At 56.4% G+C, this 14972-nt stretch overlaps 1 protein-coding gene and 1 long non-coding RNA gene across 5 annotated transcripts; one reads left to right on the forward strand and one right to left on the reverse strand.

The window, feature by feature from the left end:
* Window positions 1–540: 540 nt before the first annotated feature.
* LOC136792179 (uncharacterized) lies at window positions 541–14501 on the reverse strand. Its single transcript, XR_010835628.1, has 4 exons — window positions 14340–14501; window positions 5385–5480; window positions 1703–2030; window positions 541–1464 (listed from the first exon to the last, which is right to left on the reverse strand). It is a non-coding gene; the product is annotated as an uncharacterized lncRNA (long non-coding RNA).
* Window positions 1751–13391, forward strand: OSR1 (odd-skipped related transcription factor 1). Of its 4 annotated transcripts, XM_067008058.1 has the most exons (6): window positions 1751–1913; window positions 5894–6018; window positions 6241–6457; window positions 6567–6938; window positions 10988–11687; window positions 12444–12843. In XM_067008058.1, exons 5-6 carry the CDS (start codon window positions 11020–11022, stop codon window positions 12577–12579), a joined length of 804 nt encoding a protein of 267 aa, XP_066864159.1. In that variant the 5' UTR covers window positions 1751–1913; window positions 5894–6018; window positions 6241–6457; window positions 6567–6938; window positions 10988–11019; the 3' UTR covers window positions 12580–12843. The 4 variants fall into 4 exon arrangements, with proteins under 4 accessions (XP_066864159.1, XP_066864161.1, XP_058934233.1 ...); XM_067008059.1 differs by lacking the exons at window positions 1751–1913; window positions 5894–6018 and having other exon boundaries at window positions 6212–6457; window positions 6805–6938; XM_067008060.1 differs by lacking the exons at window positions 5894–6018; window positions 6241–6457; window positions 6567–6938 and having other exon boundaries at window positions 1779–1913; window positions 12444–13391.
* Window positions 14502–14972: the final 471 nt, after the last annotated feature.

Here is a 14972-nt window from a genome sequence, read left to right on the forward strand (position 1 = left end):
AGAAGCCCCTATCCCCTTCCATCCAGTCGGTATCGTTATTCATGCATGCGGGAGGCACCCCAGGGCTTCACATCACATAGGGAGCTTTGGTGGCCCTAGTAGTTCTTTGGAACGTCTAAGTCAGGTCCCTTCCCTTTCCACTCCTCATTGCAAGCGCAGGATAAGGAACTGGGAAACCCTACCTCTTACTGGAGCAGACAGTGACGGGTGGCAGGAAACAGAGCCCTCCTCCGACAGCCTGGAGCACGGGCAGGGAGCCTGTCTTTCCCTGGGCCCTAGCTTGTTTTCTCTGCACATGATCTCAAGCCTTTGCTGCAAAGAGTGCTGTAAGAGTCTTGGAATAATTGGTCTTGGAAAGCAATTTCAGCCTCTGTTTTCTTCCTTATTAGAAATTGTGCAATTTCAGCTCTAAACTTCCCAGGGTGCCTGCAAGGAGTTTTGTAAGGAAGTTGGATAGGGGCCTGTGAGAGCAGCACAGCCAAAGCCCCCAAGGATCTCCTACACCCTGTTTTCTTCTGCATGCAAAAGACAGACCAAAGAGCACGTTAACAGGTATATTTTTAGGACGTCTCCCTTCCGGTCTCTATCCCGAAAGCCAGAGCTTTGATAACAAGGAACAGAGAGCATCAAAGACTCAGCTTTGCTGAACTTGTAAAACGGAAAGTAGAATGGTGTTTTCCAGGGGCTGGGCGCTGGGGACTGGGGGAATGGGGGAGATGGTGAGGGTACAAACTTGCACCTAGTAGGTAAGTTCTGGATGTACAACATAGTGATTATAGCCAACGATACTGTAGTGTAAACTTCAGAGTTGCTAAGAAACTAGGTGATAATTGTTCTCACCACAAAAAAAGAAATTATAATCATGTGAAGTGATAGAGGTGTGAGCTAGCTAGCGCTATGGCGGTAGTACTCATATTGCAATATATAAATGTAGCAAACCCACTGGTTGTACACCTTAAACTTACACAATGTTATATGTCAGTTACATCCCAATAAAATTTAAAACAACTTTTTTTTTTCTTTTTTAAGTTGCAGCTTTGATGCCAAGGAGTAGAGAGGGTCCAGCTAAAATACCCTGTAGGGAATTCCGGGAAGGAAAGGGAGCAGCAAAGGACCTGGAATCCAGTGGCCTGCCAGGGAGGAAGGTGAGGGTAGGAGGAGGCATGGCGTGTTTCAGGGAATCCGATTCGAAGAAGCAGGCTCTCCCTCTCCATTCCTTTGGTTCTTCAGAAAGCCCGACTGGGAATCCTGGGAGGGGCCCGGGTCCAGATGCTCCTCCAAGCTGGGGAGGGAGGGAGGAAGTGGACGCAAGAGCCAGAGCGTCCTCATCTCCAAGGAGCTACCTAGGAGGTAGCGCTAACCCAGCTCGGAGGGTGCAGAAAACTTTCACAGTAGATCCTGGTTCACCGTTTTTCCCAGGACCAGAAACTGATGGTGGTAGAAAGTCGCCAAGGATTTCGGATTCTTCAAAACAAAACAAAACCAAAACCACCCTCACAAATCTGGAGCAGGGAAAACAGAATCCGTGTTTGTTCTTTGGAAGGGCAGTGTGTAGTTTTACATGAGTAAAGGCGAATTTCGTGACTCAGAAAAGAACATTTAAAGGAAAAAAACAAAAACAAACTAAAAAAAAACCCTCCCCGGAGACAACTGGATGTGAGACTTTTCGGGGAAGGGGCACCGGGAGATGTCACTTACTCACCAGCAGGTGGCGCGTTTTCTTTAGGATTGCGTCCCCAAGTCTGTAGATAAAACATCGCAGCCAGACTTGCTCCGAGTTCCCTCGCCGGAAATCGCTATGCAGATAATAACCCTCCAGTGTCTGGAAATTAATTACCTCCAACGCTCATTCCTCCAGCGCCGACCGCCGCCTGTGTAGCCCGTCAACGACGTAGCGCCGCGGGTGTAGTAAGGTAATTCAGTCCGCAGGGCTTCCCCCTGACTATACGCGATTCAGTTAAAATAACTTCTTTTTTCATCATCCACAGTTTGATTAGACACTGCGTCGTTTCTAATACATTTATTTCCACCTTTGAATAAAAGGAAAATTCAGTAATCTTAGAACGTAGATCCGTCGAAAATAATTTTGACAACTCACAGTTGTACAAAAAGTAAAAACTCCCCACAATTTCTGCGCACATTTTACATTTTATCTTCACAATTTAAGACTTGATTTTCGTTCCGTTTTACCGGTGCTAGTATGCCCAGAGTTTATGTAATTCCACATGATATTCGTGCTTCATACATCTCAAAAACCAAGGATAGATATATGCATGCATGAATTGTTTTATTTATTAAAGTGACAAATAGTTACAAGATACTTATGTGCTCATAAAGCACTTAGGAAACGGGAACTGCCTGGAAAAACAGTTCAGTTTCCCTTTCAGTTTTGATACTGTAACTTGCCTGTCGCTGTCACAATAAACACCGGCTCTTGGGTTCACCTGTGGTCTCTTCTCCTAAGACCCTGGCGTTGCTTGTACCTTATCAGAGCCTGTTATCTCCGCAAGTGTGTGTGGATGTCATGTTGCCTACCTCCCGTGCTTAAAAACTTTTCCTCAAAGCTGGATTTTGACCTGATTGATCGTAATGGTTCCAGAGGAACTATTGAGCCATTACAATCCATCATCTAAATGATTACAGAGGGATACCTAAATCTCCCGGTTATTTGAAAGCTCTGTACATGCTTAAAGGGGGGTCAAATGAGCAGACCCCCTAATTGTCCACAAAGTAGTTACAGGAAAGCTTGCGTTGGAAGCAAAAGCTCACCTAGCACTAAGTAAATTTCATTTTCTGAAAAAATGAGGTCACTTTTGTGTGGTTGGGAGGTGAGGAGAGGTGGGGTTCATTTTTCATCCAAAACCCCCCAAAGCAAAGTAAGCCACGTTCTAGTTAATTTTCTGGAAGCTGCTCAATTTTCACTCCGAAGGCAGGCTGGGGCACTGTTCCTTCCGAGTGAGCAGGGGTCCGGAGAGGGTCTGGGGATGGGATGGGGACACCAGCAGAGGCTGTCACCACCCCATCGAGCCCAGGAGAGGCGGCGGCGGGCGGGGGCTCTCTGCGGGACTGGGCTCAGGGCGGCCCACGACCCGGCGCCACGGGCTAGCTTGGGTATCTCTTCCTGCTGGACCCCATCGGCACTGGCGGGGAGTAACCCGGACCTGGAGGCCTGGTCGCTACTGTGGGACCATTTCCCCGAGACTGCTCCGTCCCAGACTCGGGCGCCCGGGGTTGCGCCGGGCGGGCGGACGGTGGATGGGCGAACCTGAAGGAGCAGCGGCGTAGTTTGCGCGGGGTCTGGTCCCTGGCTGGTGCCCGCGGGCTCTACGCGAGGAGCAAAGCTTGCAGACACGGGGGCGGAGTGTGCGGGACGCCCAGGAATGGCATGGGCGTCCAGACAGGAGTTTCTCCACCTTCACTGAGCTCTGGGGCCATAGGGTGGTTGGGTCCCCTATAGCGAGGCCGTTGACCATATTTGAACCATGATGTCCTTGCAAGTTTTAAACGAATTTGCCTTCGCTGTAAAGTAACTTGGTAGCCCTTACGTGTCCTGAATCCTGCTCTGCTCAATCTATCCAAGCTGCAGTCCAGGCGCAGCGTGGTGACCTAGACCTAGTTTGGTCCGATCAATTTCTCTTAAATGGGGGGGAGGAGCCCCCCTTTGTTCCCGTTGCATAGAGAAGCCGAGGCGTTCTTAGCTTCCCGGGTTTCTTCCTGCGGTGGGTCCAGAGGGAACTAGGATCTGGTTGGTCTCCACTGGAGATCGAGGCCAGGGTTTGGGGGTCATCCCCTTGGGTGCTCAGATTGAGTTGGAGGACTCTCTAGGGCAGCTAGCAAATCTTGAATTTCATTATCCCAGCTTTCTGGGGGGTGTTTATTGTCCAAGACCTAGAAAGAATGGCATTGAAGCCAGGTGTCTGAAACAGATCCGACGCTGGGCAATGCCAGTGTCCTGCACCTCTCTCTTGCCTTGTCCTGTCCTACCTTGCAGACCAGCTCCAGAGCAAGCAGCTGGAGAAGCAAAGCCTGAGATGCTGGGCCAGGAGGGACCAGCTCCAGCCTTGCAGCCCCATCTTGCCCCACACCAGCTAAGTTACAGGATTTGACCTGAGTGGGGGTCAGTTTTCCAGATAACCTGGCAAAAGCAGCATTAAACAACCGGGTTGCATGGCCCTTTCTTTAGGATCCCTAAAAACTTTCTCCAGGAGCTCTTTAGGGATCCTACTACCTGGAGATTTTCTAGAAGTCTTTGAGGCAGGTTGGCCAGGCGCCCTGATTCAGGAGAAAAAGGCAAGGGAAAGATGGAGGAAGCACAGTTGCGCTGGGTGGCGTTCTGAGCAAGAGATGTACACCCCCGAAGGCTCCATCCTTCCTGAATGTCCTCTTCCTAGGGGACGTTTCCTAAGTGGTCTGGCCAGCCAGATGGCCTACTGTGGAGGCCTCTATGGATTCTTTCACTGCTGGTAATAAAAGGTGCCAAGCTTGGTCTCCTAGGAGAGCCCGAGCCTTGTGCACACAGATTCCCTGGCCCAAGGTGGAAGCCGGTACAAGTCCAGGAATGCCCTGCTGGACTTGCCCTCCCAGCCTTCCTTGCTCTTGGGACTTGCTGCCTTGGAATCTCAGCGGAGGGAGTGATCTCAGCTCCTTCTGTTCCCAAGGGGCCTCCCAGGGGGCCTCCCAAGGGCCAGAATGTAGCTCTATGCTGGAAGTTGCTAGGATTCCAGCTGCGTGGACAAACTTACACGGGTCCCTTACTCTAGCACTAACCTGCAGGGGGTGAATGCAGTCCCCTGGGGCAAGGACTGCACCCTTTTTCCTCCTCCCTGCCCAAGACAAAGTTACCTAGGGGCTGGAGGCCAGGTTCTGTTCTAAAGGCCTGGGGGTAAGACCGGGGTGTCCTCCAATTATTACTTTTAGGGGGGCATTTCCACTACCGTTTTCCTAGGTCAGGGAACCAAGAGTCTTAAAAAAAAAAAAAAAAAAAAAAAAAAAACCAGTCAGCTCAGACTTGCAGACTGAATCTGGACAAAGTGGCAGCTTCTTCCAGAGACACAATACCAATATACTAGAGACCCACTGAGGCTAGGATCCAGTCTCCAGACCTCAGAGGGGTCATTCAGCAGCAGTCTTGGGGCAAACCCCAGGAGTGCAGTGGTGTGAATCTGGACTCAGGCAAGCCCCAGAAACCAGCCCCTCCTCCGGACCCAGGGCTGGCTGTTCCAGAGAGATGGCGGGGAGGGATCTGGGCTGGGGTCAGCTGGAGGTCAGCTTTTAGAGCCAGGCAGTGAAGATGGTACAAGTACTCTCCTTTTTAAAGCATAAGCAGTGAAGACAGAATTTCTTGCAGCCAAAACCCTGACCCTCACTTAGATCACAAACTCCACCTGAACCAATCCCTTGGACTCAAAGGTCCTGGAGCTGAAGAACTTTTCAGCTTGAATCGCCTGTGCAGCTCATCCTCCAAACTCTCATCCATCCTCCTAAAATAAATAAATGAATACATGATTAGAGGGCTTGAATCCCAGAAGGTTTTGGGTCCTAGGGAAATAACTTTCTTGACTTCTTGCCCCATCCTCCGCCTCTAATCTTTCTAGCGAACTCCTAACGCAGGGTTTGGGGTCACCCACAGGCATTAGGGTCTGGGTTAGCGCCCTGGCAACTGAGCACTCTCGGACGTCCAGGAGATGCTCCACGCCAGAAGGGATTCCGGGAGAAGAGGCTAGTCAGCAGGGGCCAAGGTGCGCTGGAGCCCAAACTAAGGCGCCAGGATCCCGACGCACCCTCCCCGCCTGCCCCGACCTTGCACAGGCTGTGTCCTAGGCTCCAAGGCAGGGGACTGCGAAATGCGCGGTTTCAGCCCGGTTTCATCTGCTAGACGTTGTTTTTCCTCTAGCGCGCCTTGGGGGGACCTCGTGGGCCTAACAACGCAGAAAGGGTCGCACAGGACTGAAGAACGGGGGACGCAGCTCGCGGGAGGCCGGGGCCAAGCGAGCGCCGCTGCCACAGTCGGCTGGCCGGGTCAGCAAAACTTTCTCTCTCAGTGCGCATGCGCAGGGCAGGATGGTTGGGGGGGCAGGGGAGGGAGGGAGGAATCCTGAGGCGAGGGGAGGGGGGAGGGGGGAGGGGGAGAGGGGAGGAGGAGGGGGGAGGGAGGGAGGGAGGAGGGAGGGTGGTGGATTAAAATAAGTAGGCGGCTCGGTGCTAAGGGGTGAGTGAGTCGGAGCTCGGTCTCTTCCCCAGTACGTTCTCAGCCGCACCGGGTTCAGACCCAACGTAGGAGCCCCGAGAGAAGTTCACCATCCCCGGGCGGACAGGACTCCGGGGCCGCTGAGCGCTCCCGCGTGTCGGGCGCTCGGAGTGGCCAGGACGCTGTGGAATCTAGCGCCTCTGGCTTCCCGGGTCCCCCGCAGCGGGAGCCCCAGAGACGCGCGCAGCGCCGGGACCGCAGCGGAATAAGGTAACTGCAGCCCTGGGCGCCCGGGCTCGGCGAGGGGAATGCGGGCAGGACTCCCGGGTCCCCTGTCACCGATCGGCGGGTGTCTCCTCTCTCTCTCTCTATGTCCCAGAAAGAAGCTCCTCTCGCGAAACGAAGGCTGCAGGACCATTGTGAAAGCGAGAGCAGCTGCAGTCCTGGGCGGTTGTGGGTGCTGGCTCAGGGGCTTCGCGTGAGGGGTCCTCGGCCTCTGACCCCGGGGGAATGAGGGGGCGGGTCCCCACTACTGCCCCCAGCGCGGCCGGCTTCGCGGAATCCCAGGCGAGGTGCCCGCGGACTTCAGAAGTCAGCCTGTGGCCCCCCCTTCTAAGAAACCGAAGCAACTTCAGCGGGCACAGACTTTCCCGAGACGCGCGCCTAGCCCAACCTGACCTGCCTTAGCTGACGAAGAAGGAAGAGGGAGTGGATGGATGGCTACAGCCGCAGGCGCCCGCGCCAGGGACAGGTGCATGCCCCCGCCGGGTCGCGCTTTCGTGAGCGTTTGTCTTTGGCCGAGTTGCGCTCAGGTACGAGGCCGGCCCGACCCGGGAGCGCAGGGCCGCGTGCCTGACGCCGCCTCGCACTTGCGCTCTGCCTTCGGGGTGTTCTCTATCCGATGGTTGCTCTGTGTGGTGAAGGCCTGGAGCGTAACCCGCGACTGTCCCGGTGCAGGGGAGCACGCAGGGGGCGCGAACACGACTTCCCAATCAGAGACCCGCACGCCGCAGTAGCGGAAACACTGTGGAGCCGCGGGTGTCCTCAGTTTCGGGCTTGGAAGGGAAGGATTCGTTTGCTCGCGTGCCTGTCTCCCTTCAGGAGGGAAGGTGGGAGCCGGAGAAGAGAGGGAAAGATGTGACGGACTGCCTGCTGAACTAATTTCTCCCCACCAAATTTCTCTGATGAGAAGAATGAAAACCCACATCCAGTCGTTTTTCAGCAGCTCGGCCAGTAGCGGGGTAGGCTCGTGGAGTATAGTGTAGCTGCGAGGGTTTCTTTGTTGCCACAATTTGGTAAATTTCACCCGGGTTAAGAGCTGCGCGCTGGCTCTTGGGAACAGAAACCACGTGCAAGGCTAGTTAATCTCTCAGGTTCATGGCCTCCTAGAGAAGAGAGGGGCTGGCAAGGACGCGGGGGGCGGGGGGAACGGATGGAGGGCGACCCGTGGGTAGATGTTCTATCCGAGGCTCCAAGAAGGAATTGCGATTTCAATAAGACTGGGGGGCAGATCGCTGAGGACGCAGCAGGCGTTTAAATGCAGGGGTGATGGCCGCGTAGCCGAAGGGTTCCTTCGAGCTCGTTCGTTGGGAGAATTAAACAGAAGTGTCCCGTGCTGGTCAGTCCTTTCGCCAGGGGTCCGGAGGCCGGTCACCACACGTGATGGGGATTCTGTGTCAAGGATGATTTTCTGGGGCTGATGCTAGACTCCTCCAGGCGCAAGCTCATGGAGCTCGCTCTGTCCTCATTAATGCAAACAGTTAACTCGCTCACGCTCAATTAGCCCCGAATAAACTACTTTAATAGACTCTGCACACTTCATTAATGCCCAGCATAGGGTTGGCTGCAGACCCCGGACTGGCGCTCTACCGCACGAGGGAAACAGTGTCTGCACAGCGCGGGGAGCCGGGCGGGGAAGCGCGAATGGCGTTTGCTGCGCGTGGTCAGCACCGTTACCCGCACCTCCCAGGTCCCGAGGTCCTAGCTCCTTGCCGAGTGGATGCCGGGCCTGGGGCCTGGGGAGAGGTGTTTCCTCTCGCTTTTAAAGATCTAAAGCCTTCACGCTGGGGTTCCGGTGTCAGGGCAACGGGAGCCAGCGGGGCCGGGCGTTTGCTCATCCTCTCTGGCGGGACAGGCGGGTGTGAGGCTGTGTTTTTCTCTTAGCTGACTGCCTGGAACCGGATAGTGAATTCGGCCCATTCTTGGGACTGCTAGTGTAGAGAGCCACGTTTCGAACGAATTTCGTCCCCGGGAAAATCGTTGACGAGGGCCTGGGGAACCCTGCCCTCGGAATGTGGCAGAAAATAAACTGGCTGCGCCACTGAGAAAAAGAAATTGAGTGTTGGGGGAAACAAGATTTTGGGCAGATAGCCCGTTACGGTTGGCTCCCAAGAGCAGTGTCGGCTGCAGGCGCCCCCTCCCCTTACCGAGCCCAAGGTCTCTGCTCCTGGGGGGCGGGCGAGGAGAGGCCAGGTTAGTACCCGAGGCATTGGTGGGATCCCCGACCCCGCACGGAGCCGGTCCGGGCTCGGGTGCTGCCCAGCGCTCCGTCGCCATCGCCGGGGATAGGCCGAGCACTAGGGGGGCGAGTGGAGGCCCGGGCGGCGCCCTGCGGGCCCCGGGGAGCCAGAGATAAGGATCTGATTTCCAGAGCAGGGAGGGGAAGGAGAGGTGACAGCAAATCAAAGAGCGCTCACCTCGCCTAACTCTGGGCAGACCTTTGAAGTCGGCGAGTCGTCTCCTCTTTCTCCCCCCTCCCCCTTCCCAACCCAAACAGGCTCTAGCTTTCTCTCTGGCCCAATTCGTATTTTGCTTCGCCGTGTCTCAACGCTGTAGGAGGGTCTCGGGTTGTCCCTGGCCCGACCCGTGATCGACGCAACGGAGAACACTGCTGCAGAGGCCACGGCTCCGCCACCGGCGTCCTTGCTCCGCGCTCCCACCCAGATCTGTACCTCCCTGAGCCCCAGGCCGAATTAACTGCTGCGGTCCGACTCGGTTTTCATTCGATTTAACCTGCACGAGGACATCTCTGCCGGCTCTCGGTGTTTTGCTCCCTCCACCCCCAGCAGAGCCTCTTTCCTTAGGGCCCACCCCACTGAGAGTGACCTTCCCCAACAGCTTCCAGGGGGAAGGGCTTCTAGGTCAGCCTTGTCCTCAATCCTCCGGGGAACAGCAGGGCACTGCCCACACATTAAGAGCTTCCCTGTAGTGAAAGGCAGCCGGAGCCTGAGGGGCCTGGGCTGGGGGTAAGCTAGGCTTCAGCAGCTGCCTGGGTGGTGTCAGCGTGTGCTGTGAAGGAGGGAACAGAGCAGGGGCCTGGGAAGCCCAGGGATGGGGACCTGCTGCAGGTTGGAAGAAAGATCTGAGGAAGAGGAGAGGGGAAATAAGGAGTAAAGGGAGAAGTGGGAGGCAGGGGGTTGAGACAGGCAAGGAGAAGTGAGTCCCAAGCACCCTGCTCCCCGGTGACTTATTGAGACGGAGTTCGGCACTTGAGTCTCCCAGGGTCTTCTGTGTGATTTCACCTTTCTTTCTCCCTGTTTTTGCCTCCACTGGACAGACCCGAGTTAGGAATGTCTGGGAGGCACAGACATAAAAGGTCTGTCTGCCGAGTTCTAGACCTGTCCACGGAGGCTAGGGACCCTGACCTAGAGTCAAGAAGGCCAGGAGACTGCTTGTCACATCAGCCTGACTCCCCTCTGGCTTTGCTCAAGCTCCCTGGCCTTGCGTTTGGAGGGTGCATAGCCCACAGCAGCTGAGGCCCAGCCTCAACGCTCTTACTCATAGGCAAACCCACCTGCCGGGGGAGGGGGTGTTCAACACACGCACAAACATCCTGAGAGCCCCAAGACCCTGCCCCCCTTTCCGATGGGATAGGGAGGGCACTGACACCCCCTTGTACATGACGGCAGACTTTTGAGTGAGTAAATAAATGTGGCTGTTAGCGTCCTTGCTGAAACAAAGGTGATCCCCCAAGGGCTATGGAAGGGAGTCAGTCCGCAAGGAGCTGCAGAGAGGGTGGTGTCAAAAGGACTCGTTAATAGTGATACAGAAAAGCAAATTTGAGGTCAGTGTTGAGAGTTGTAAGGAGAAAGGTGACATGGCTTCTAGAAGCCAAATTGATGATCCGCTAGTAGAGGTTAATGCACAGGACCTCGGAGATGTGCAGATTTGTGGGCGTTTGACGTGTGCTGTCTGTCTGTGGAGCTCTTTGCAGGTGCGGTGTGATCCCATGTATGTGCGCCAGCGCTCCCCCCTGCATTTTGTTTAGTAGCACAATACCGCTTGTCTTGTCGCAGTTTATCTTTGCACCTTGTTGTCAACTCGGCTTCAGAATGTGTGAGTCTGTGTTTATCTGTCAGCGTGCACTTCTGTATTTGTTTATCTGCACATGAATGTGTGAGTGTGCTTCCAAGTTTCTGTTATCTTTACAGGAGAGTGTAATTCTCTGTTGACTCAGGCTTGCCTGGATGTAAGTCTTTACACGACAGTGTCCCTGTGCTTATGCCCTTCTCAGTGTCATGTACACTGTAGACTCATTTTAAGTCGGTCGCCTGGCATAGGATTTAGTTTGGTTTCTGTATCAAGTTGTGTCTCTCTGCTGGAGGCCAGTGGGAAGGAGTCCTGCAATTCTGAGGGTTCCTGTCTTCTCGGTGAGGGCAGTGAGCTCCATGGGTGGGGTCTTAGGTTCCCCAGCTCTGGCTCTGGGGGACAGAGAAGGTGTGGCTGGGCTGGAACTCAGAAGGAGGGCACTTACCCTGAACTTGTCTGTTCCTCTCCCCTCCCCTCTTCTTTTCCTTGCAGATCGAGATTGAGAACATACTGCAACTACGGCCATGGGCAGCAAAACCTTGCCAGCGCCGGTGCCCATCCATCCATCTCTGCAGCTCACCAACTACTCCTTTCTTCAGGCAGTGAACGGCCTGCCCACGGTGCCCTCGGACCACCTGCCCAATCTGTATGGTTTCAGCGCGCTGCATGCCGTGCACCTGCACCAGTGGACGCTGGGCTACCCCGCGATGCACTTGCCGCGGTCCTCTTTCTCCAAAGTGCCCGGCGCCGTGTCCAGCCTGGTGGACGCACGCTTCCAGCTGCCTGCCTTCCCCTGGTTCCCTCACGTCATCCAGCCCAAGCCCGAGATCACCGCTGGAGGCAGCGGCCCCGCGGCGCTCAAGACCAAGCCGCGCTTTGATTTTGCCAACCTGGCCTTGGCGGCCACGCAAGAAGATCCGTCCAAGCTGGGCCGGGGAGAGGGTCCCGGGTCCCCCGCCGGTGGGCTGGGCGCCCTTCTGGATGTGACCAAGCTGTCCCCAGAAAAGAAGCCCACGAGGGGACGCCTGCCTTCCAAAACCAAGAAGGAGTTCGTCTGCAAATTCTGTGGCCGCCACTTCACTAAGTCCTACAACCTCCTCATCCACGAGCGGACACACACAGACGAGCGGCCCTACACCTGCGACATCTGCCACAAAGCCTTCCGGAGGCAAGACCACCTACGAGACCACAGGTGCAGTACTGCGGGTGGCCCAGAAGAGAGCGGGCTGTCTGCTTCTGTCCTCACCAGCCTCCTCCCTAACGCCGAGTTTCAGGAGACCCACCCCCTACCAAGTCCCAAGCCTTCTAAGTTTCTGGGATTCCCCCAAGTCGGGAAGGAAACCAACAAAGCTCAGGGGTGGGTTCCTGGAGCATGGGTGGAGAGAACATGTGAGGAATATAGGCCCCAAGCTCCAGACAGGCGCGCACAGACAGCTTCCCCCGTCTGCACGGCTGTGCAATAGAAGCTTCTGGGATGATGAAAAGTGATACGTGGCACAAATGACAGTCAAGCACTTGAAATGGGCAACTAGTGTAGCTGAGAAACTAACTTTGCGGCTTTACCTAATTTGAATATTAATAACCACACGTGGCTGGGGATTACCGTTTGGGACCACACAGCTCCAGCCAATGGTCCCACCCAGGTCCCCTCACTCACCTTCGGTGTCGACTCAGGCCTTAGAAGGAGGCCATTCTGGCCCCTGGTCAGGAAGGCAGGGGTCGGCCCAGCTGGACCTGTGCACGGCTCAGACCGAGGTGTCTCCTTCACCTCCCTGCTCCATCCCCAAACTTGGCACTGCCCTGCTCCACACGAGGTACCCCCAAACCTCCTTTCTTCTGAGGACAAGCTCCTCGTTGCAGTGGGAGGGGATCTTGGATAACTACCTCTAACATTTATAACATTGCGTCATTTTGCAAGGATTAATTCTCGGTCTGTTTTTGCCCTCAGATATATTCACTCCAAAGAGAAGCCTTTCAAGTGTCAAGAGTGCGGAAAAGGCTTCTGCCAATCCAGGACTCTCGCTGTCCACAAGACGCTACACTCACAGGTGAAGGAGCTCAAAACCTCCAAGATCAAATGCTAAATAGAGCCTCCGGGGCACCCGGACCCTGGGTCACGCCGCCCCCCTCTTCCAGAGGGACCAGAAGCCGAAGGCGACTCTGGCGGACAGCGGGAGGGCCTCCCGGGACCTTCCCCCATCCCAACGCGTCCCCCGGGGCCCGGGCGCACGCGGAACTCCAGAGCCCCGCCCCGGGCCGTGACCCCGGCCGCCCGGGCGGCTCCCCCAGGACGCGGCTAAACTCTTGGCCAAAAGGAGGTACTCACGTGGCGGAAGGGAAACTGCATTAAAAAAAAAAAAGAACGAAAGCTTCGCGGAGCCGCAGCGGCGCCTCTCCCAGAAGTATTACTTTTTCTATTGTTATTTTATACGTTTTCTTTATTCTTTTTTTTTTTTTTTCCTTTGACCATATAAGCTTGTAACTCTGACTGCGGAGAGAGAGGGGAGAGGAAAAGAAGTTCTGTGCTCTCTCGCAGCCTCCAACCCCTCCTCCCGCCTCCAACCCCACCCCTGGGAGCCTGCAAAAGTGTAATCCCTGTATCTGCTTCAGCCGCCGGGCCCCAGGATCGCGGGGCCGGGGAGCGCCCCCTCCCAGCTCCTGCCGCGCAGCGGGCGGTGGGCCCCCGGACTCCGACGGCGGGGCGAGGGCCTCGGGCCCCGGGGCTGGAGGGCGCCCGGCCCCCGGCTCCCCTGCTCCGCGGCCGCATCACCGCGAGCGAGCAGAAGCCTAGGAGCAGGACGGTGTACTGCGATTGGCACTTTATGCTGACGATCGGTAACGGACATTTATCACTGGAGTTTTTAAAAATATTAAATAAACGGTTATTTTACAGGCATTGCAGGATGGGTAATTTCCCTCCCAAATGCAGGACGGCTCCTTTCTTTGAGAGGAGCGGGGTTTCGCTGCCCAAGCCGACCTGTCCCACTAAAGCAACTTTCCCCTAATGAGCGTCAGCGGTTTGGGATGGGTGGAGCAGCCCTCCTCTCTCCCGGTGTTGGTCAACCTCGGACCCCGCCCATATTTATTTTCTTACTTTTCTCCTGCACTTTGGTCTTAGGGTCTCAGTCTCCCCAGTCCTCATCTCCGAAGGGCTCCGAGTTTACAAAGAAGCCGAGCCCGCGGCCAATACATCGGCCGTGAGAAATCCCAACATCTCCGGGTGTCGGGATCGCTTAGGGTCCACCAAGGGAAGAGCACGTAACCCACCTCCCCAACGAAAAGCCTCCCTCCTGGTCTCTTGCTGCTGCTGCACTGGGGGGGGGGGGGGAAGGAAGCGCCCCCACGGACTGCCTCAGACCAGTACCGTCCCCCGGGCCCCAATACGCGGCTACAAGTACATAATCACTGCTGCCTCCCCAAGCCCCAAAACGACATCCCTCCCTCCGTTAGGAGCCCCTTGACACAATTCTCTGGCTGGGGCCTGTCCCCTGCCCGGATCCCGGCTCCAAGTCCGCAAAGATTCCTGCCGTTTTAAAGCCTTGTCAGGAATGGCGGGGGCGGGCGCCCTGGGAGGCCCGGGGAGTTTCGGAGGAGAAATCTGAGTCCGCCCTCCACAAGTTGAACCTTCCCTGGGGCGCCTAGTTTTCCCACAATTAGAGGCCAGGCTGCAGGGGGCTCTCCAGCTTGGGGCGGGGCGGGGCTCCCCGGGCTCCCCCAGCTCCAGCACCGTGACCGCGCGGCGGCTCAGGCGGTGGCGCCCGCGGCCCTTCCCGAGCCGAGCGCAGCCTCTCGGGCTTCTGTGCCCGGCGCTCAGCGACCGCGGAGACAGCTGCGCCGAGCTTACCTGCAACAGGGACCACCAATCCTCGGTCTGAAAACGTGTGCCGGGGCTGCAGGAGTTAAAACGCTCTAGCCTTTCGCTGCGCCATCCTCACCTCCTCTGGGAATGCCTCCCCGCCCTCGGCGGGCTTGAACTCGGCGGTGCGGGAACCCAACTTCTCTCTGTGACCTTGGCCGGGACGGCGTGGACGAGTCCTGCCCTCAGCATTCGGAGCCACGCTGCCCCCTGCTGGACAGGCCTGGAGGGGCGGCCCAGGAATCGGGGCACCTCGCTGTGTCCTGCCCGCAACCCCGAGTAACTTCCGCCGTAGGTCCTGTCTGCATTTGGTCTTGCCCTCCAAACCTCCTTGACTGGTCCCAGGACCCACTGAGAACGAGGGGCGGGGCGCTGCCGGTTCTGGACCGGCCTATGGGATCTCCGCTAGTCAAGCAAGAGCCCAAGCCTTCTTACCCCTCGGGTCCAAAAGGACTCGTTCCAGGAGAGAGCGGAGCCCGTATCCCAGAGAACTGTGACCTCTGGGCATCTGGAGGGAGGGTTAGTCAGTGGGTTTTGGGCTTCGACAGCTTGGGCCCAGGCAGCGCAGGCTGTGGTATGGGTCACACTTGGCCGCGACTTGTGTTAGCGCCCCGGGGGAAA

The sequence above is a fragment of the Kogia breviceps genome, chromosome 11 (genome assembly GCF_026419965.1).
Source record: "Kogia breviceps isolate mKogBre1 chromosome 11, mKogBre1 haplotype 1, whole genome shotgun sequence".
Classification (NCBI taxonomy): Eukaryota; Metazoa; Chordata; class Mammalia; order Artiodactyla; family Physeteridae; genus Kogia; species Kogia breviceps.